This window comes from Melospiza georgiana, chromosome 13, assembly GCF_028018845.1.
Source record: "Melospiza georgiana isolate bMelGeo1 chromosome 13, bMelGeo1.pri, whole genome shotgun sequence".
In the NCBI taxonomy this organism is placed as follows: Eukaryota; Metazoa; Chordata; class Aves; order Passeriformes; family Passerellidae; genus Melospiza; species Melospiza georgiana.
Window position 1 is genome coordinate 5,744,922 of NC_080442.1, and position 22,582 is coordinate 5,767,503.

Here is a 22,582-nt window from a genome sequence, read left to right on the forward strand (position 1 = left end):
ATGAGGTCAGGCCAGGCTGAATAATCCCACTTACACAAGGATGTTTCCATCACAAAATAAAAATAGAGGATAAAGTGAAGGGCATTGTCTGCCATTAGCAATAAGATGGGACCCTTGTGCAAGGAGGTGCACTTGTTTTGAGAAGTACACTGGGATTGGTTTTATCTTCTTTCTATCCACAAGTCCAAGAGCAGGGTGGTCCCTCCTGGGCTGTTGAACAGCATTAAATGTATGCACAGAGCTTTCCTCAGTCTAGGCAGGTGCCAGTGAATTCCCTCCCCATTGTTCAATCAAACCTTTCTGCTGCAATCAGTAGGGCATCTCCTCTAAATTGTGGGATCCAGATTGTGCCCTAAAGTACATTCTTTCACTGACCACACACCCTCAGACTTCACAAAAAATCCCAGGTTCTATAATGCAACATGATATACTTTCTATTAATAAGGGAAGATCTTGACTTTGCTGCTGATGTTGAGTACTGTATGTGTCATTTTGTGTCTAAAATGTTTTTCTGGAGGCCTCACCACTATGCTGTAGCAGGCCTTTACAAATGTTACATTGTACATGAGCTGTTCCATTTTCATGACAGTATGCTGACCAAAATTATGCTTTTTAATATGGTGAGGCTGCAAAACACCAGCAGATTGATTGTCAGGTCCTGGCCTTCAACTCCCGCCCCTAAAGCATGGTCCTTGCTGTGAACTCTGCTTGGCTCACAGCTGGAACCATGACTGTGGGGCAGCAGCAGCCAGGGGCCAGCCCTTCTTACCCTACTGAACACTTCAGACCTGGCTCTGGAGAGACCTGCTGGATTAACCCAGTTCCCTTGTGACTGGATCATCAGCAGGAGAACCCAGACTCTCCCCCTTCCCTAGATCTCACAGCTGACAGACTGTGTATTCCTGATTTGGGGTTCTCCACTAAACCACATTTCCACCCAAACTGTTGCTTTGTGTAGGAGGTATTTTCACTGTGGAGGCCAAGTTTAGAACAGTCATAATAAAGTATGGACCTTTATGGGTGCGACAGGCCACTAAGCAAACATGAGCAGTTACTCAGTTTCCTACTTAAAAGAGATAGCAGTGATGGATTTTGGCAGTTTAGGTAGGCGCCTGTGTTATTTCCATGTTCTGGAGAAGTTCAGGTGAGCAACACATGAGTGCCTGGAAAGCTTAAAGGGAGTTAGAATGATATTGGATCAACATCCAGCTCCCAGTCAGCAGGGCTGCAGAGCTGGAGGGTGACTGAGCAGCTGCCTGGGGCATCATCCAGCCCTCACAGAATCACACAGAATATGCTGAGTTGGAAGGGACCCACAAGGATCGTGGAGTCCAGCTCCTGGCCCTGCACAGAACCATCCCCAAGAGTCACATCGTGTGCCTGAGAGAGTTCACACAACCCTCAGCTGTAACGCATACACCTTCTGTAAAGGGTGCCAGGGGAAGAACTCCATAGCAGTAAGTGATTCACAGAACGTTAAGGGCTTGGAATGGAGCATCGATCAAAACCCTGCCAGGGGCAGGGGCACCTTGGACTGGAACAGGTGCTCAAGGCGTGACAGAACCTGGCTGTGAACGCTGCCAGCGATGGAGCAGCCACGGCCTCCGTGGGCAGCCTGTGCCAGTCTCTGACCAGTCCCTCTCTCCTCCACGCCGGAGCTGGATTTCACCGCTGCCTTAGGAGCCAGCCCTGGGTAGCGGTAACTCCTGCAGGCCCGGGAGCGGGGGTTTCAGTTCCCACGGGGCTCTGAGGCCGAACCGCGGCAATCCTGCGCTCCGGTAGGCGGCCCCACCCGCCGCAGGCCCCGTGTTCCCGGGTAGGCCCGGGCCGGGCAGAACGGGGCCGGCGGGGCGGTGACCCGGCCCCGCAGTGCGGCCGTGCCGGGGCTGCGCGGTGCCGCGGGCCGCTTGTTCCCTCCGCGCCGCCGTACGCGGCTACAGTCGCGCCCACCCCTCACTGCCCGGCCCGGCCCGCCGGGGCCGCCGCCCGCCCGAGGAGCCGCTGGGCCGGCTCGGGGAGGCGGAGGGAGCCGCGGGGCCCCATGCGGGGCGGCAGCGGCTCCAGCCCGGGCCTGCCCAGGCCGCTGGCTCCTCCCTTGGGGAAGGAGGGTGCGCCGGGGCCGCCCCCGCGGTGTGACGGGGAGCGCAGCCCGAGCGGCCGCGGGCGCCGGGCCTGACCCGGCGGGCGTCGGCACCACCTCCGCGGCCCGGCCCGGCCCGCCCGCCCGTCGGCGGCCACAATGTTCTCCCTCAAGCAGCCCAAACCCACCTTCAAGTCGTACCTTCTGCCTCAGGTAACCGCCTTTTACTGCCATTACCGACCTGCCCTCCCTGCCCTGCCCTGCCTGCCCCGGGCCGTCCCTGTCCCTGGCCGAGGTGCCGCCGGGGGCTGTGCCCGCTGGCCCGGGGGTGGCGAACAGCACCTGCGGAGGGGCTGCCGGGTCCCCGAGCCCTCCGTGGCACCGGGAAACAAAAGCTGCGCAGCCGGTCCGGGGTGCAGCCCCTCGGCCTCCGGGTCCCCGCGCCGCACACGGACAGAGCCCGCACGGCGGTCTGTCCGGAAGCCGGACTTGTATCAAAATAAAGTCTCGTGTTCATTACAATCGGCCCGTGGCAGATTATTTTGGAAAGTTGTGAGTTATGCTTCAGGTGTTTGGGCTCGCTTTGCTCGCAGCGCTGGGCGGGATCAGGAGAAAGCATTGGGCAGCTGTGCAGATAGTTAAACTCTCACTTGTAGCCACCGCTTCATGTTTACAACGTGTCTGATGGCATAAATAAGAAACCAAGTATACCTATCAATTATATATAGCGCATATAGTACTGAGTATGTCGAGAACCACCAGGACTTTTTGTCTCATCTGGATGTGCACTTGACACAAAGTGGTATTTGTTTGCTTTAGACAAGACAGGACCTCTTCTAGCAACATGTTTGACATGTTGATTCATTTTTTGTTTTTTCCCAATTTCTTAGTAGAAGTGAGATGTCGATGTAACACAGTTCTGGATATTCCTTGTCCTGGGAAATGGTTATATTGCTATCATTGTAGGAAATGTGGGTTATTTCACTACAGGTTCCAGTCTTTTTATAGAAGTTTTTAATTTTTAACGTTTGAAACTGAAGTGCAAGTAGGCATATGCATGTTCTAGGCCTTAGGGTTTTTTGAAATCTTTCCTATGTTGGAAAGCTGTGCATGTTAGAAGTTAGTAGAGTTACTTTGAACTTGAGTGTCTATATCTGTAAAACTTGTTGAAAATCTTGAGCCATTATGTAGTATCAAGCCAAATTGGTTTTTATTCATCCTGCGACTTGTGATAGTTTGGGTTACCCAATTTGTTAAACATGAATATTTTAAATATTTTTTATTCTTTTGGTACAAAGTAAATGCCCTCAAAACTGTTAAAAACTCTTTCTATGACTGGATTCCAGCTCCTTAAGATGAACCTTTTAGCTTAAAACAACTTTCTCTTGTGTACAAGCAGGTCAAACCTGTGTCTGACTGTAAAGTTCTGAGCCTTAAGTTAATTATCTCTTTTTTTTTTTTCTTTTATTCCAGGCTGATGAAAATATAGCATCAGAACCAAGGATTAAAAAACTGGAACCCGTACTTTTACCAGGTAGGCATGAATCAAGAATTTGACAAATACCTCTGTTGGTGTTGAATTTGGTATATTTTAATCTTAGCATTGTTCATTGAGGGAATATTGCTTTTGAGCAGAAAAAGGTAATGGTACTTGTTTCTGTAGAAACTTATTCTAACACACCTAAACACTAAATAAATACATAGGCAGTTTTGCCTGTGTGATGCTGTACTACATATAGAATAATGTCTTGGTTTTATTATGAGTATTGGAAATTAAACCACTGTTAAGTGTTTTTGCATTCTTGATAACTTTCAGAAGAGTACTGGTAATTACACTTTTATCGGACAGATTTTACCTGTGTGCAGAACCCAGTAGCAAAGCCTGTGTCAGAGTCTTCATTTAAAATAAAGGAAAATAGTCACAGAATTTCCAGTATGTGGATATGATTGACTTCTGTATTGGAAAACTTGTAATGCCATCTTTATTCATTTACTCTTATTGAATATGGTGCTGTTAGGTAAATTTGGAATTTGTGTCTTCAGACCTACAGAATAATATTTTTGGAGTGTGGATGAAATAAAGAGATGCTTTTATTACTGTTCATCATAGCATATTTATAAAAATGTAGGGTATTAATGACATCCATATTTTAAATAAGGCATAATCTCTGGTAGATGACAGTTTGAGCAATGAGGATTTCTAAAAGCCTTTTTCAGGCATGGAAGGAACAATCTACTGTTCCCAAGATTACTTTCACTGCAAACTGTACATCACAGTAATAAATTTGGCTTGCAGTTCCTAAGGATAATTTTGAGCTTAAAACAATATCATACTACAGTTTTTTTCTTATCATTCAGAATGTCTATTTAAAAATATGAATTTACACACACACTGATGTAGGCATAAACAACTCTTAAAAATTATTTCTGTCACTGCTTTACATGGGCCTGTTGCTAATTAAGCAATACTAATTGATATGTGATATGGTCCAGTGTGGTACCTAGGAGGCTGAAATACTGTGGCAGAGGTTCAACTGAAAGAGTAAATAACAACTGCCTGACATTCTTCATGAAACAAAAGAATGCAGAGTTTGCTTGAGGCATAAATGCCCTAAAATACATTGCTGAGATTGCTTGATATTTGAAATAGTTATATTTTTATGCTTGCAAAACCTCTGCTTACCACTTGGCATCTCAGTGATTGTGTTGCAGTTGATTTTCATCCAAGGCCTTTGACTCACAAGGAAGTGACTGCATGTTCTTCCCTGAGACATTCCACAGCCACTGCAGGGCAGTGCGAGAGTGCTGTGCTCCAAATGCAGCACATCTTGCCTCTGCCGTGGGGCTGGCCAGGAGCAGTCACAAAAAGTAACTTCTGTGCTGCCACTTCTTGCAGTGTGGTTCATGCTCTATTTGTGCAACTCCAAAGTACTCTTAAAATGGTGTGACTGGGTTTGTTTTCTCAACTGGCTTGTATTTATTCCCTCTTTGCATCATTTTCCTTGTTTGCACCCTCTTTGAAGTCAGCATTTGATGGCTTTTGGGACATTTGTAGTAAGTTGCCTCAAGTTATGTAGAAACTGCAGTATGAGGTACCACAGATTTTAATTTCCACTTCCATATCATTCTAAGGTATTATTTTGAATTATTTCAAAATAAGATTCACTGCTCTGTATAGCCACAGAGTAGCTCTGACAAAATCTGTTCATGACTCTGTATGAGAGTTGGGAGGGTGTTAGAAGTGACTTATTTAAAATTACCTAAATGCAATTCTTCCTGTTTGAAGTTAAGCACCAGCCTAAAGACATTTTTTGTTTCTGTCATCAGCCGTGCTGTGGAAAAGTGCATAAACAAGTACACTTTGTACTGTTGGATAGACTGGCTTGTGGATTTGTCATAGCCCGAGTTACTGGCCAAATTCCAGCTCATTTAATTATATTAAGGCTGACTTGCACTTCCTTGTAAATACAGTTTCACTATGGCATTCCTAATACCCTATCCTTAACAATTGTGTGAAATTGCTTTTGCTCTCAGGAACAGAGATAAACCTGAGTGGCTGAATGTTTGTTACGCTTTTTTAAGGAGTGGAGTTTTTAAGGAGTTCTTTTGGAATTAAGTTACATTAGCACAAGTGGGTACTGGCTTTAGTAATCTTTAAAACCTGCAAATGGTTGTATTAAACTTTTGATTCCTAAAACTTAGTGACTCTGAGGGAGTGGCTTGCTTACTAATTCCAAAGGAGCTAAATACCCTGCTCTCTATCTTGTATTTCTGTGCAGTGAAGGTTAGGACAAGGAGTTACAGGCTAGGAAATAATACATCTGGTTAGAAAATGAAGTGGTTTTTACTTGAAAAAGAAAATTCATTGCAATCAACTTTGAGCCTATAGAGTTTGTTTTGAAAGTTTCCTCTGTAGTCCAGAGCCCACATCTCATCAGAATTTGGAGCAAAAGCGTGTGTTCACATGGAACTGTATGTCCTGAGGAGGCTGTTTACTGGGAAAAGGAACAAGTATCATTTAAAACAAGTGAAAACCTTGGTTGTAAGGGACAACTCTGATACTGCAATAGGGAAAAGCAAGTAGTTTTATAGAATTTGGTATAATTTCATTGCAAAACAGATGATACAGGTGTGAGGTGGAGTTATAAAAACGTTTTCTTTTTCTTTCTGAAGTTCTGTTTTCCTAGTGTTAGCTCTGTGAGTGAGAGTTTGTGCAGAATTAGTTAAGAGTTGGCCTCTGTAACAGTTTCACTTTTTCCCCCTTTGTTTGTGTACATTGCTAGTTTTATAAGCATGTCAAAGAGGAAAATTACAGAAATAGCAGGTAGTCCAGCAGTCAAAGTGCCTTGCCTGGCTGGTCGGAAATTGGTCTGTTTACCTTTGGGGAGTGCGAGTTCACGTTGTTAAACCTGAAGGTGTTTTTGTTCTGGGGATCAGCTGTAGCCTGTTTGCCACAACTGTGTCTGTAGCATTTCTAAGTCATCAACCTGATCATTGAAAAAACTGTCCAGCACAAGTGAGCTGTGGATGCAGAGTCTCCGTGCTGTGAATGGCAGAGCAGGACAGGGATGGGCAGTGAAGGCAGCGAGTCTCCATGCTGTGAATGGCAGAGCAGGACAGGGATGGGCTGTGGATGCAGAGTCTCCACGCTGTGAATGGCAGAGCAGGACAGGGATGGGCTGTGGATGCAGAGTCTCCATGCTGTGAATGGCAGAGCAGGACAGGGATGGGCTGTGGATGCAGAGTCTCTGTGCTGTGAATGGCAGAGCAGGACAGGGATGGGCAGTGAACACAGAGAGTCTCCACGCTGTGAATGGCAGAGCAGCGTGCAGAGGTGCAGCACAGGGAGGGACAATGGGCCAGTCTGATGTCTCTGCTGGAACCAGTGCCACACTGTGGTTTGGGCAACACCAGGCAACGAGATCCTCCCTGCTGCTCACACAGGGCGTTCTGCAGCAGATTATGTAACCAGTGGAGCATCTGATTGCCGCCCAGTATGCTAATTTACTAGTAGGTTAAGATAGTAGTTGTTACCTGTAAGTTCTTTACAGAAAGGCTGGAAATGGTTAATAAATTATAGACTAAACTGAATTACAATAATAGTTTTTCTCTTTAAGGCTTGTTCGTGCTAAGGCAAGTTCAAGGGGCAGTGGTGGTGAAGTGCTGCTGAAAGCAGCTATGCACTGGCTGTTGTGTCTGCCCGGTTTTGTGGTCAGGTGACAGAAGTGACCCTGAGGGCTGTCACTGGTGTGTGGTGGGTGACCAGCAGGGCACAAGCACGGCTGGGCAGGGACAGCTGTCACCTCTGGCTGCCGGTGGCACCGAGGGACAGGGGAGCAGGGCAAGCTGCTCCAGCTGCTCCCTCTGCAGAGTGCAGCGTGGGGAATATCCTCTTGCAGGAGCCTCATGGGGACACCCGAGTGAGGAGCCACAGGATATCACAGAAACAGTGCTGCCCAGTTCAGTTCCTCTTGCTGGATTTGTCTTACTTGGGTTTATGCTGTTGCTTTCTATAGCTGTGTAAATGTTTATCACCCACAGCTTCACAGGGTAACAAGTTCCATACTTTAATTATATGCTGTTAGAACTCCTTTTAATTGATTTTATTTTTCTGAAATTACCACCATCCTTTGGATAAATCCTAGTTCTTGTAGGGCACAGCAAACATCAAGCCATATTCCTCCATTTCATGCAAGTTGTGATTTTTAGACATGTGTTCTATGTCCACTTTGTTTTGCCTTCTTTTGGCCTAATTGTCTCAGTAGGTCCTTAAAATGAAGTTTCTCATATCTGTAATCATCTTTTTGATTAATTCTGAACGAGTTCCTGTTTTTGGCTGAGATGGAATTATGTATCCTGTTCAAGATTTTTGCCATTGAATATATTCAGCTTTTATTTAATAATGCTGATTGACTTTACCACCTGTTTTTTTGATATCTGTTGACTTTTTTATATATATATGCCTTTAGAAAGGCAAGTGACTGTAGAAATTTAATTTTGTGAGGTTTTAAAGACTGTATCATGGAAAGATTTAATCTTTTAGAAGAGTCTGTTTCTCTCGCAAGTTAGCTCCCAGCTTTTTGGGTTTTTTTCTGCTTTCTGCAATTCCTTGTCACATTGAGTCATGTGTTCCAGAGCAGCTGCAGCGCATCATGTGATGTGAGAGGGAAACTCGCTGCTCTCTGAGGCACCCTTGTGCAGTGGTGCCCCAGGTAGGTTCTGCCGTCCCTGCTCCGGACCCTGCTCTGTTCCCGGCGTTTCTGCCCCGCCGTGTGCCCGGCCAGGGCCCGGGTTAATGAGGTTAATGAGGTTAATGGGCTTAATGAATAACCCCCGCGATCTCTCGGGTCTGCCCCGCTTGCCTCTTAGGAATCATTTTGCCTTAGTGCCTCCGAGGGAAAACTGGGGTTGTTTACTTGGTACAAGTGCCGTGCTGTCGGTGCCTTTTCCTGTGGCTGTTTCTGGAATGAGGTACTGATATTCAGGAAGGCATTACCTGATCTGGCTGTCCGTGCTGATAGCCCCTGAGCAGAACTTGCCCCAAGGCAGCTCCTCACTGCTCCAGAGCTGCTGATTCTCCTCCCCAGTGCTCTGGAGAGCTCGCCAAGGCTCCCTCCCTGCGCTGCTGAGTAAGACCCATCATATTGCAGGGTCACGCTTTTTCCCGGCATCCAGCTTTCTATTTGAAACTGAAATGTTACTGTGAAAATTCATTTGTTTGTTTTTTAAATTAATAGGTGATATTAAAAAGAAAGCAAAAGAGTTTTGTAGCTGCAACTTGTTTTCACAAGTCAGTGTCATACAAGAGCATGAAATTATTTTCAGCATTTAAGAATGGCCAGATTAGAACATCAGAATGGCAATTTCATGAAATTATTTTCAGCATTTAAGAATGGCCAGATTAGAACATCAGAATGGCAATTTCATGAAATTATTTTCAGCATTTAAGAATGGCCAGATTGGAAGATCAGAATGGCAATTTGGAAAATAATGCAATTCCCTGAAGCTTTTTAAAAGTAGATGTTTCAGGTTTTTTTGTTGTCTGTACAAAGATTGCCAGAAGTTTTATGTAAGTTATGAGTGTTTCGAATTCTGGATTTGAAGGTTGAAACAACAGGTTTCTGCAAACTAGTTTTTCATACTGCAAGAAGTTTAAAATGAACCAAACATTTGACTTAGATTTAGAATGAGATGTCACAGTAAGTATATACTAAGTACTCTTTTCTGTTACAGCTTTTTTGTTTGTTTGGCTCAAAATAAATTTTCAGACGTGGTTTGAGTTCAGTTAATTGCTTGTTCTGTGTTTGGGTTTGATTTTTTTAAGGACATAAGTACAACCAAGGCGGTCTGCATGCAGAATCTAAGTACCAGATACAATCTTAGAAGTAGATTTTGCTGGACAGAGGAATTTTGTTCTGCCTTTTGTTATAAAAGGCATTTCTTAAAGCTTCCGACTAGTAATATATTTTAGTATTTGTAAACATCTGCAAAAATAATTTCCTATATGCAACAGATTAGCCATAGGCCAATATGGGAATATTTCCTTGAAGCTAGAAAGATGACTCTCTTTTAAAATTAAGTATTTTAATGTTTTTACATGTGCATTTTGCAAAGAAGTTATGAAATAATTGGTTTCTGCCCACACTTATTTAGTGCTACAAGCCTTTTAAATCCAGTAAATTCTGAATTGTCATCTGTCCAAGCTACTGGGGGTTTCGTCTCTTGACAATTATATCTTCTTCCAATGAAGCAAGTCTTCAGTGAACTGATTCCAAACTAATTTCTAAACAAATGCTTCTGTATTACTTTATTTGTTAAGCCAAACCTGTATAATTTAACAAAGACTCAGTAGTACATTAGCAGTTCAGCATCTATAGCTTGTATCGGTAACATAGTTATGAAATAACAAGCTGAAAACCTCAGTCTTCTCAAATTGTTCCTGATTATATTGTTTTGGCAAAGTCAGGGTTTGGGAATCTGTAGTTTATGTAGCCAGAGTTAAAAATATGCAAACACCAAGCACACTCCCTGGTCACTGTCTTGTCTATTGTTGACATTACAGAACTCTGACCAAATCATTGTTAAAGCTCTTGCTGGAGGGGTTCTGGTGACAAGAGTTTATTTTAATTTGGCCCAACTATCCATACAGATGCCAACAGGAGCTGTTTATTATTTTATTTTTCTCACACACAGGTGTGTTCTTATTAACTACTTCATGCTGACACCTTTTTGTGCAACCAAAGAACAAGCCAGATCAGGGCTAATTCAGGTGAAATTGGAACTGACAAAAAAGGAAGAAAAGATCCATTTTTAACTGGATCAGTTCTCTGATGAGACTAACAAAGTCTGCCATAAATGGCAGTGCCAGCACAAGGCTTGAGGTGGAAGTGAAGGTGGAATAATGAACTGTTTCTACTTGAGTGGTAATAAAAGTTCCTGGATTAGAGCAACTCTGTAAGCAGATTTTTAGTTTGCTGCAATACTTTGGTTTCGATCTGTTTGATAGTGAGAGCTTTGCTCCAGATGGATGTTCCCTTCTTGCCATCTGAACTCCTGGTTTGTTGCCTACTCTACATTTTTGTGTCCTTCACTGCGGTTCTGAGATGTGGGGAAAGCTTTAGTGAGCATCCCATCCTAGTTCAGAAAAGCAATTATCTTCTCAGGTCCTAGCTGTGGGTTTGTTTGGCTTTGTTTTTGTTTTTTGCAATGTTCATAACGATTGGTCATTACTGGGCAAATACTGATTTTAATCTTGTTATCATGCATGGGGAAACACAGAGATGATCATTGAAGACTTACCAGGAAACCTTTATTTTTTTGCTACTTTTTCCCTTATTGAGCATTAAAAAAAATTATCTAAGCTCTTTTCTCTTAGCACACTAGAGAAACTAAAATATTAATATATGATATTTTAATAACATTTTTAATAAGACTGGCAAAGCAAGCTCTTTTGGTACTGTGCATTTATAACACACCACTCTCCAAACAGTGGTCGGAGTTGTTCTTTGGAATCTCAGGTTCTCCTGTTAAAAATTAATGCAAATTGTTTTTCATTCCACAATAATCACAGAATTGAGCTGTCCTTTTGGAACAACCTTGTAGGAGCTCATGAAAATCAGAAAATAGGTGAAAGACAATTATTTCATGAGCTTACAAATACTTATTTTTTCCTTAAGTTTGGAAGTGCCTGAGCACACTGAACAGAAGATTCATTTAGAAGTGGATTAGAGACATTTACATATAAATGCTTGATGCATACTAATAAACTCATACAATTTTGGTATTCTCTCCACAAGAGAGCAGATAAAGGGACAAAAATGTTGTAGATTTCAGTTACTTATTAATGAAGTTTTTATTGGAAATTCTTACTTGGGAAATTCTGAAAGTTAATTATTTGCCAAATATTTTACAAGTGAACTCATTATTGTGCATTCTTAACAGTTAAATAGCTACTTGAATTAACTTGAGCTTCTCTATTGTGAACTTGTGAGACTATGTTTCACATTAACAAGCTGGTTTTTTGTTGTCTTACTTGGGTATAATCATTACCAGCATTGTAAATGGGAAACAGCAGTTCAGTTTCCAGGTGCTAGTTGTTTAGGATTTAGGTAGAAATTGCATGATTGCATGAAGTACTTAATAACCTCTGTTATGTTTATGTCTGTTAGACATTGAACATATCCATAGAGCTTCAATGCTCATTACAGAAAGTTTGTGCTGAAAAATCTGTTCTTGTGCTTCTGGTACAGCATTGGGAAAGTTCTCTTAGCAGCATGCAGGGTACCTGCAAACTTATTGAGCTTGTTTGCATTATTAATTTATGGAGTATGATTTCAGCTACTCATTGCCTCTAGCCATTATCAGATTTTTCATGTGATAAAAATACTGCCTGATAGCATTTCAAGATGTGTATGTGTGTGTGCCATGCCCCATCTTTCAATACATATATGTATTGATCTCTGTGTATATAAAATACTGCTGGGTTTCTTTAATTGTGTAGCACAGTTGTGTTCAGTCAGTATTTTTGGAGTTGTTGAAAACTGGTCAGTCTCTATCACCTCCTGCATTAATGAGGTTGTTGCTACTCAAATCAGCCTTCTTTCCTGAAAAGTTACAAATTGCTACCTTTATTAGATAAACAAAAAATTAAACTTGATCCTGTGAGGCAGGGCGCCAAAAGTTGCAAAAATGTAGTAGTGAAAATGGTGTAGAACATCCTTTATTGCAGGAGGTTGGTGATTGTGTTTCTAGTTGTGAGGAGCCAACGTGCCCCGAGCCTGGCTGCAGGCTGGGCAGAGCACAGCTGTGCCATCCAGTGCTCCTCCTGCTGATCCTGGCCTCAGCAGGGCTCTCCTGCCTCTCTCCCAGCTCCCACGTGTTCCCAGGCTCTGCTGCTGCTCTGTATTTTGGTTGTAGTGGGTTATGCATTATCCTGGATTAGATACATACCATGAATTCTCTTAACATCCAAAATTTGAACCAGTCAGATTGCATGTGCTTTTGCGAGATTTAGCAGATTTTTTCAGAAGTTTAACAGTTTTTGAGGCTGTGTGTTAGGTGGAGAGTGTATTATCTAGAGAGATTCTTCAGTATCTCCTGTTATTTTTGTGATTTGTGTATTCAATGTAGAAATATTTTTATTAAACATGATTAGGCTTTCTCTGTAAGGGTGGCAACCTGTAATTTCTCTTCTGGTTTCCTGTCAAAGTTTAAACAAACTGCTCTCGTCTCCTGAGATAATTCTTTGACTCTTGGAGTGAGATGGAAGTGTTGACTGCTGTTCCGTGTATGGAACAGCTTGTGACTGTTTACTGGAAAAAGCAGCAGCTCCATTGTAGAAATGTGCAGTGTAATATCTCTGAATAGCTCTGTTGTTGTCTTGGGTAGGAGAAATCACCTACTCAACTACAAACACAAGAAGGGTTTGTTGTGCAAGTCCTGCCCTTCCTACTCGTGTTGTTTATCTACTTCCCTAAATTTTCATTTTGAAAGGTTTACTATATAGATGTATAGATATATATATATATATATTGCACATTTTAGATGTCCAAATGAGGTATAAAAGATGGGTCACATAAAATTCCAAACCTGAATCTTGAAAAAAAAAAAAAGTCAATTTCTAGAGGTGTTTGGAAACTGCTTCTATTAAATTTGCAGACTTTCTCATTCTTTGGCTGAAGTTGGTGTACACACATTCTCTGTCCTGCCATACCTTAATCCTTAGGTTCAAAATGGACAGTTCTGGGTTAGGGCTGCAAACCTGAGAGCAGAAGATAAGCTAGGCCAGAAAATCCAGAATGTATTTGTGTTGGATGAAATGGAACTAAATGCAGTTGCACTAAAATAGGATTAGAATTAGAATGTTGCAGTGTAGCCACACAATTATGAGGAATGAAGGAGGGAAGTAAAAAGGACTGGCTTTGGAAAAAGAATGATGTAGCAGGCATGTTTTAAACTGTGGTAAATTCAAATTGAAGATGTGTGAATGTTTTTCATTTCTGTTTGGTTACATCAAAATAATGAAGCACTGAAATAGTTTGATAATAGTAATTTGCTTTTAGAAGTGTCTCTTACGTGATAGTAAAAAAATATTATACTTGGTAACAGATAAGTGAATGTTACCAAAAAAAAATCTATGAAGTTGCATTTCGTTTCATGGTGTATTTAGCTCTCCATATTTTTTAATTAGAAATGCAGTGATACACTGTCAGTATGTAGAGAGAGAGGAATAAAAATTACTTAGAACTCAGTTTATGTGGAGGTTGTTTTTCTTCACACACAGGAAGTGACTTAGAACTTCATGTTGAATAGTTGAAGACTTAATACCAACACTGAGGAGAAATTGCTTCAATAAATGGTCTGGGCTTTTGCAGTTATTTAAGTAAATACATTATTTGAAAAAATGTTGGGCATTAAGAAGTTTCAGGCCAGACATGTATTGAAACATTTTCATTACAATGTTTAACAGAATTTGGGCTTGTCATTCTCATGTACCCCATTATAAGACATTGTTTTCAGCAGCTGTGGACTTGGATGAGCTTTTAGCTATTTGTACTGAAGCTGTCAAAACCTGATTTTTTATTTTCATATTCAAAAGCTTATTTAAGCACATTTTAGCACTGTTTGAGGAAAGACTTTAAAGCTCCAGGAGATCTGTTTATAGATATTTTCACAGTTCCTGCCTGGCCTAGATTACTCATGTATATGATAACACAGGTCAATGAAACTTGTCTCCTCACATTTTCACACAATCCCAGAACACAGTTCATAATTCTGGCAGCTCAAGGCTACAGACTTAGGCCAAGACATTTTCATAGCTGAACAACTGAGCCAAAAGCAGAGATGCTGCTGCTGCTCTTGGTGACTTCCAGGCAGATCCCTGATTGTATCAGGGGCCAGAGATCCAGTAGGACCAGTAGGACAGCTGGGTGAAATAGCTGAGGGGCTGGAGGGCCTGGAGACAGCAAGAGGTGCATTTCTCTCAAGTGTCTGGGACACTAAAGGCAGTCATTTCAAGCTATGGTTACTTGGCTGCAGTGGTAATCACCTGAGGCAAGACCTGCTCTGCAGCAGGAGCTGAATGGGGAATTTATTGCAGGCTGTGGTTCTGCTCCCTGCACATGCAGTAGCTGACTGCTGCCAGTGCCCCAAGAGCTGCTGCTCCTTGCAGAGCGTGACTGTGGGATGGCATTTCAGGCAACTGGGACTGAACATGCCAAACCTAGTAACAGCAAATTGGGCTTCAGCAATCTTTACTGCTTAGTTTCTTCTAAGCAGAATCTCAGAGCCAATATGAAATTACGCTTTTCTTGGAACACACTTGTACTCCCACACTATTTATGGTAGACAGCAGCAGCAGGAGGTGGTTGATCTGATGACAGAAGTGAAAGCCCTGTACAGGAATAAAAGGAATTGCTAAGTTAGATTGCTGAAGGAAGAGTTATGGTTTAGCTTTCAGAAATCTTGGCTGTGGAACTGAAAGGTATCATTTTCACTTTTTCTTTTTAAATGGTCCTCAGTCTCATTTGCCTATATGCTTTTATTATTTTATAGCTTATGCCAGACCAATTAGCATAATTTGTATTTTTCTTCATTTGAATCTTCTGTTTTATGAAGGAAATCCAGAAATATCTCTTTAATTAGACAGTCACAGTAAAAAGTTGGAAATATGTTTGTGTTCTGTTTTCTGACGCCACCTGAAAATGTCTTTAGAAATGAAAATGTGATGTGGCCTGATGATTCTGAGTTCAGGAAGTTCATAAAATTCTCTGAAGTACTTAACAATAGCCAGCTAATTTAAGTTTTTAAAATTAATACTACCTGAAGTACAAGAATGTATGCTTGTTTAAAGGACAGTGTTGTTCAAACACATGAATTTTTAATAGTGGAGAATTGCAGAGCTTGATCTCCAGATCTAAGGGAAGTGGTGTGTGGTTTTGTTGGGTTTGACTGTGGGTTGGGTTTCTTGTGGAGTTTCTTTTGGTTTTTGTTATTTGAGAATTGTTTTGGTTTTAAGTTAGTTGTTTTTGTTGGTTTTGGGTTTTGTTTTATTTTAACTACTGCACAATATTGTCCATTTTGGAATGGTAGTTTTCTCTTTTCCCTGGAGTGGTGTTAGATAAACTCCATGTTTACCCACAAGAGGTGGATAACTTGAAACTGGTGAAGAGTTAGGGGTTCCTTGGTACTACAGACTTGGAATTCTTGTACCTCCAGGATTTATATAGGCTTCTCCTTTCCCCTCCCTTTCTTCTGTTTCAGGTGAAATTGTGGTGAACGAAGTAAATTTTGTAAGAAAGTGCATTGCAACAGACACGAGCCAGTATGATCTGTGGGGCAAGCTGGTTTGCACTAACTTCAAGATTTCCTTTATTACAGATGACCCAATGCCACTGCAGGTTGGTTATTGCTCCCATGGCTACATCATGAATGAGAAAGTGGAATTATTCACACAGTCAGTCTGTCTCATATCTGATACAAATGGATGCCTTCTAAGCAGGCATCAGGATGAGGTTCCACTGTCCTGTTCTGAGTGTGTTGCTGTTCCATCCATTCATATCAGGACAAGAGCAAGAAATTTGTACAGAAGTACATCCAGCTCCATTCACCTCCCTGGATGGAGGCTTCCCCAGGAAGTGGTTTTACAAAGACAAAGCAGGAATTATACACAGATGTGTCTCTCCTGAAGGAGCTGTTTGCAAATGTCCCTTAGACCAGACAAGTGTCAGATCTCTGTGTGGTGGAGTTTTATTGGTGTTACTGATGGAGGGCAAAGTGACCACAAAATGAGAATTCATTGTGGATGAAGCAACAAGAGGAGGGGAGAACTCTTCTGCTTTGTCAAAGCAGAGCTCATGACATTCAAAGCCATGCATGATCAGTTTTTGAACAGCACAGCATACAACACTGGAAATCCAAGTAGTGAGCTGTGTGTTATTTTCAGTAGAGTTTGCACTTCCATTTGGGGCTTTTAAAGGAAATGTTTCATTAATTAAAGATATGTATAGCTCTGAAAGTAGCTGGATGCTTATTCAATAATAGTTAGGAAATTTGACCACAGCTACTTCAAAAGGTTGATTTTTGGCACAAAGTAGTTGTTAAAATTTGTCCCTGAAAGTAGAATTAATATTTTTTTTTCTTTCCATACTTAAAAAAGTAATAATAATTACAGATTTCTTATATTCCATATATACATGTATTTTATAGTTCAAATTGTATTGGATTTCTAAGAGTAATTTTTGATACTAATTCAGTAAATTCAGTGCAAATAGAGAGGTTATTTTGCATATTCCACTGGGGTTTCTGAACTGCTGGCTGTGCAGTTGTGCAGCCTCTAACCTCTAATTAGCTGGGAATAGGCAAGGGTAGTACCTGTCAGAAAAGCCTAGGCATGCCTGATTTTTATCATAGTTTCTTTAAGGTTGTGCTGTATATCTGGTTGCAAAGTGCAGAGCTGCAATTAATGGCTGTGACTTCATGTGTTTCAGAAATTCCATTATAAAAACCTCCTCCTTGGTGAGCACGATGTCCCACTCACATGCATTGAGCAGATTGTCACAGGTATGTCAAAAATAGCTAAGAATAATGACAGGCTTTATTTTTATTCTTATTCAGTACAAAATTGTTACCTGCCTGTTAGGTTCTGCACAATTGTTGACACTTGAGGTCTTATGTCATTAATCTTCCCTGATTTGAAGTACTTGGTTTATTTAGGATAAAAGCCTCAAATGCTGAATAAATCTTGAGCCTTAAATCTTAAATCTCCTGCCATGCAGGAGACTTAATTGGGTCTTTATAATATAAACTTTATATTTGTAACTACCATACCAGATCAACAGGTGTTGTAGGAGAGACATGTTATAGCAGTACAAAATTTTGTTAGCAATGTTTTTACATTGAATCATGGAATCTCTGCCAGTAAAAACACTAAATTGCAAAAATAGCTTATACAGTGAGACATAGATGGGATTTCTGACAAGAGAAATGCTGTAGTTTTCGATCCTCTCTAATTCTTAGCAAGTTAATAACTGGTGATCTCCAAAAATCTGCAAATGGCAATTGACACTTAATCTGAAGAAACAAAATACTTCTTGTGGAGAACCAGGTTTTTATTTGTTGGATTCCTTAGACTAACCTATTTGTTAAGAATGTTTTTCATCTTGTAATTGTAAAATTTCATAAAAGTGATAACTTTTCAAATTTTGTTTATGGCATGGGCTATTAAACACTTGGTTTTCTGACTGTAGGTAATCTAAATTATTGTTTATAAGTTTTGAATGCCCAAAGTTGGTTGTGATCACTGTGAAAAGATTAATGTGTTTCTGAGGAAGAACATGATGAAGAAATGCTATTTTTTTACAACAAAGAGGTGCTATTGACCTGTTGTATTGTCTTGCACTGGCCCACATTTGTTGCCCCTTTTCTAAAACATGAGGTTTACCCTAAGTTTAGTGAAACATAAGCTTTTACTAACAGGAATCAACAGATTTTCTACCTGAATCAAAATGTGCTAACAAATAAACTTCTGGCAGCAACATTACTGTACCTGTTTGAGCCAATCTTGTGTTTCCTTACAGAACACAGTCAAATAAGTTTCTCTTCTTTGCAGTTAATGACACCAAGAGGAAGCAGAAGGTCCTTGGTCCCAACCAAAAGCTGAAATTTAATCCAACTGAATTAATAATTTATTGCAAAGACTTCCGTATTGTCAGATTTCGATTTGATGAAGCAGGTCCTGAAAGTGCAAAAAAGGTATTGTTATCTTGTTATAAATTTCTGCCTTGTAGTCATTACATGTAGCAACAGCTGTGCTGATAAGAACATTTTGTATTATTATGTTTTGATAGAGAAGTAGGGGGAGAATTGCAAATTATTCACATTCTGTTACAGGAGAATATCTGGAGTCAAATCTATTAGGGGAAAAAATTAAAAGTGATGTATTAACTGTTTCGTATCATACAAGATATGACAAGAAATACTGGTTTATCTGTTGTACTTTTAAAAGTTATTAATTTATTAAACAAATCTTTTTAAGGACTGGAATCAGAATGTTGCATTGCAGCTGTACAACAGATGTTTGCATTTTTATAGAAAATGCTTCAAGCTTTGATACTTTTTCTAAAAGTCATAAGCTTAATTTACCCAGAGGCTGAGTGTACTGCCTTATGGATATCCTTAGTGGTGTCACACAGCAGTTCTCCAGCAAGCTCTTGGAATCATCATTTTGTCCAATTTACATGAACCTGGGTTCTTTCTCAACATTTTGTTATCAAAGCCTTGTACCCTCTTCACAGGAGGAATTACTGGGCTTAGTCCAGTCCATTCCTAGGGGTTCCCTTCCTTGCCCACTGGTGCCTTCCCTGCGCTCGGCTGCCCTCGACTGCAGCGTGGCACAGCCGGCGTTTCGTAAGGAGTGACCCACTTTTCTCTGAGCTTAACAATTCTCCTTCTCAGTAGGATCAGGTTTGAGTTTAGCCCCGTAAGTCCCAAGGACCATCTGCCCAGGCATAAGTCTGTGTGCAGTTACTGACCGAGAGCTGCTGAACCGGCTCAGCCCCTTCTCCCTCCCCAAGGTGTGCAGGCAGGAGCCCGTCATGAGCCACCCTGCTGTGGCCTTGCCCCTGTTCTGGCTGCCCTGCTGCCTGTGCTGGTTGGAGCCTTCCACGTTTGGCATCTTTCCGCAGTCATTCCCTTGCACAGCTGCTCCAAAATCCCCCTGGAGCTGCCGTCTCTTGCAATATCTTTACAGCAACTGTTTCTAATTGGCTGTCACAGCAAAGGAGAGTGATTAGCCCGGAGGAGGAGACAATAAACTCAGCATCTCATTAACATTCTTTGTGCTGCTTTTTCTTATGCAAGAGCGAACAGTGAAACCATTTTATGAAGGCCTTTACATTAGGCATTTATAATTACATGGTCTTAGGTGATTTCTTCTGATAAGAACAGCTAGGTCTAGAGAGCCAGAGCCTGTGTGGTTATAGAGCTTGTGCTGGTGGTGACCAAAAGTGTAACAACTGCCATTGTCAAATAGCAGAATGTGCTCGGTGGAGAGGAAGAAAACTGGTACAAGTATCAGCTGTGTGGTTACTGTTGCAGTTTCAGTGCATCAGGTAGGTTACTGCAGCTTTGTGTGGGTGTAGCACACAAGCATTTCTACTGGAGGGAGATCAGGTTCAGCTAATCTAATCGAATGTTTCCATAATAGCATTAAAATATAAATGTATAGAACCATGAGATCCTTAGATCAGTTTTCCTGTATCAGGATTTTGCTTAAATTATTTTGGGATGCTGGTGAACACATCTGGAGTGATCTTACACAGCATATTGAATGGAGTTGTTTTGTTTTCTGACATTTAGATGGCATGCTGGCACCACAGTATGGAAAGATTTTATCTGGTTTCTGTTTCTGCCCTTCAGGTAGTACATACGCAAGGTTGTCCTGATGTTTAAAAACAGAAGACAGTGATCAGGCCTCCTTAAAGTTCTGAAGGGCCTCTCTAATCTATGTTTACATCCAACTGTTTATACAAGAAAATGTTGGTAACTGTCTAGTTAGAAGTAACTGTGTGTGCCTAACTTTTGTAGGGAAGACCAAGACTTAGAGTGTACTTGAGCTCTGATGTGAGGGGAAGCCTGCTCTTGGGCTGAGGGTGCATTGCTGTCTGACTGGGAGAGTGCCATAGGAGAGGGCTGACCATGGAATTGGGGTTCTGGATGGGGGGGTCCTGCATGGCAATTCATGTTTCAAAATGAGCTTTAAATATATGGAGTAGTTAGAAGGACAACAGATGCTGACTTTGTGCAGTTAAGGAATTTGTTTGAAGCGTAGTTCCTTGCACGTACTGGAAATACTCAGCAGCATCCAGTGACATAAATTGGTGTTGGCAAAGAGAGTGTAATCTGTTCCTAAGGAAGTGTCTCTGTTTGCTGAACAGGGCATAAGGGAGAATAACTAATTAAGCTGCCTTACTAGAATAGAGATTATTTCAAGTATCTCTTTGAGGATCTCAGAAAGATCCTCTTTCCAAGGATCTCTTTGGATGCTGTGAAAAGAAGGATCCAAGTTTGGAAGCAGGCTTCTGATGTGGACAAACTGACAGACTTGACTACACATAGACACATGGGTAATGTTGGCAGAACTTTCAGAGGCCTTTTTGTTTGCCTTTAAGCAGAAACATTGTGAGAACACATTCATTTATTTTCAGGTAAATTATTATAGAGAAGCTTAAAAATCAGTTCTGTTAGAAAAATAGCCTCAGCACTTATTACAGCCAGTACATGCTAATAAAATACTGTCTCAGCATTAGTCAGCCAGGTAAATATTTTCTTCCTCATTTTTATTAGTGGATATTTGGGAAACAAGCATTAAGGGAAAATAGAAGGAATGGAAATTTGTGCTCACCACTGTTTAGCAGTTTAATTTTGTTTTGTCTCTAAAATAAAGCGATAGAGTCTCCAAAGGAAGGAAAGCCAGATGGGTGTGGGAGGAAGTGGAGGATGGGGAAGCAAGGGTAAGCAAGTTGGGGAAGTCTTAAGTTAGGCAGTGCAAAAAAAAAGAAGCATTTCACATTCCTTAGAGGAAAGGAATTATTTTGTTCCAAAAATGACAGCAAGCGGTCAAACTGAAAACTCTTGCTAGTTCTTAGCCACTGCAGTATTGGACATTAGACTGAGAAAATAAAATGTATGAAAAGGTGAGGATGTAGATCTTCTGACTGTTAGGTGGTGCCCAGTGTGCTGCCTCACTGTGCATAAGGATCCTGGCAGTGCCCCAGGCTGGCACACACCCTGTGCCTCCATGAGTATATCTCCATTTTCTCATCCCTTTCTCTTCTATAAATCTCTCAGTTCTTTACTCCAGGAAGCTTTTTTGAATGAGTATGAGAGTTGTTTCAGAATCACATGCTCAGTTAAAACAGGAGGAAAATTTTAATCTCACATCTTGTTTCCTGTGCAATCAAAAGTAGCCTTTCCTACGTCATAACACTTGGGATCGAGGGGAACATTTTTTTCCCTAATTGTTATGAACAATAATATGAAACTCGTAAGAGTTTTGAACACATGGTCCTGACCCTTTCTAATGAGTTCCTCCTGCCTCCCCAACTCTATTACCTTGTTCTAATTGTTTATACAGATCACAAAATTGGTGCTGTTTCAAGGCATTGGGAATGCATAAGATACTGTCTTTGGAGGGGATGAAGAAAACTTTTTTTACAAGTAAACTTGCAGAATCAGAATGGTTTGGCTTGGAAGGGCCCTTAAACTCATCTCATTCCACCCCCCTGCCATGGGCAGAGACACCTTCCACTATACCAGGTTTCTCAAAGCCCTGTCCTGGTCTTGAACACTTCAGGGATGGCACAACCATAACTTCCCTGTGCAAAGGTTAAAGATATTTTAAAAAATACAAATGAATTTTAAAAAATTCTCCTAATGCTGAATGCTTATTTTCCCAATAGGTTTTCCAGCCTAGGAAAATGAACAAAACCTGTTTGTGGGACTTGATGTAGTCCTGCCTGTCTGACTTTCTACCACAGGTGCCTGCTTGGGATAGGAATTGCAGTAGCAATGGAAAATAGTATTTTTCCAGAGAGTTCATAAGCCAGGTAGCCTGGCTTAAGGAAGAAGGGAAAATCCAGGGCTGTGCTAACCTAGCACATCTGAAATGTTGTTGTTCACAACTCTTCTGCAAGAGCATTAGCAATACTTTAAAGCTCTTGCCCTTGGTAAAATTCCTGTTGAAGAGGAGGGTGTGCCCTGAAAGTATCATTTATTTTCCTCAGATAGGGGTTGAACAGGGGACACTGACATAGGGAAATAGCTTTTGTACTATGAAATAACTACAGCCATTGTGTTTACTGCTTTTAATAAATGAACTTTCCAACAAGCAGCCTATTCTCTTGTTATTTGTCTGAGCCTAAATATCTTCAGCTTTACACAATTGTAAATTGGCAAGAATACCAAACATTTTTGAGTTTGATATGAGAACGCTTCCTGTAAAAC

General features: G+C 41.3%; 1 protein-coding gene across 1 annotated transcript in view; it reads left to right on the forward strand.

Annotated features, from left to right (window-relative positions):
* The first annotated feature begins 2,223 nt into the window (after positions 1-2,223).
* Positions 2,224-22,582, forward strand: part of MTMR10 (myotubularin related protein 10) — a 35,677-nt gene continuing 15,318 nt past the window's right edge. Inside the window, exons 1-5 of the mRNA XM_058033564.1 lie at positions 2,224-2,293; positions 3,554-3,614; positions 15,842-15,978; positions 17,068-17,140; positions 18,189-18,331. Of these exons, the coding sequence (XP_057889547.1) occupies positions 2,240-2,293; positions 3,554-3,614; positions 15,842-15,978; positions 17,068-17,140; positions 18,189-18,331 (468 nt within the window). The 5' untranslated portion in view covers positions 2,224-2,239. The remainder of the gene's footprint in view (positions 2,294-3,553; positions 3,615-15,841; positions 15,979-17,067; positions 17,141-18,188; positions 18,332-22,582) is intronic.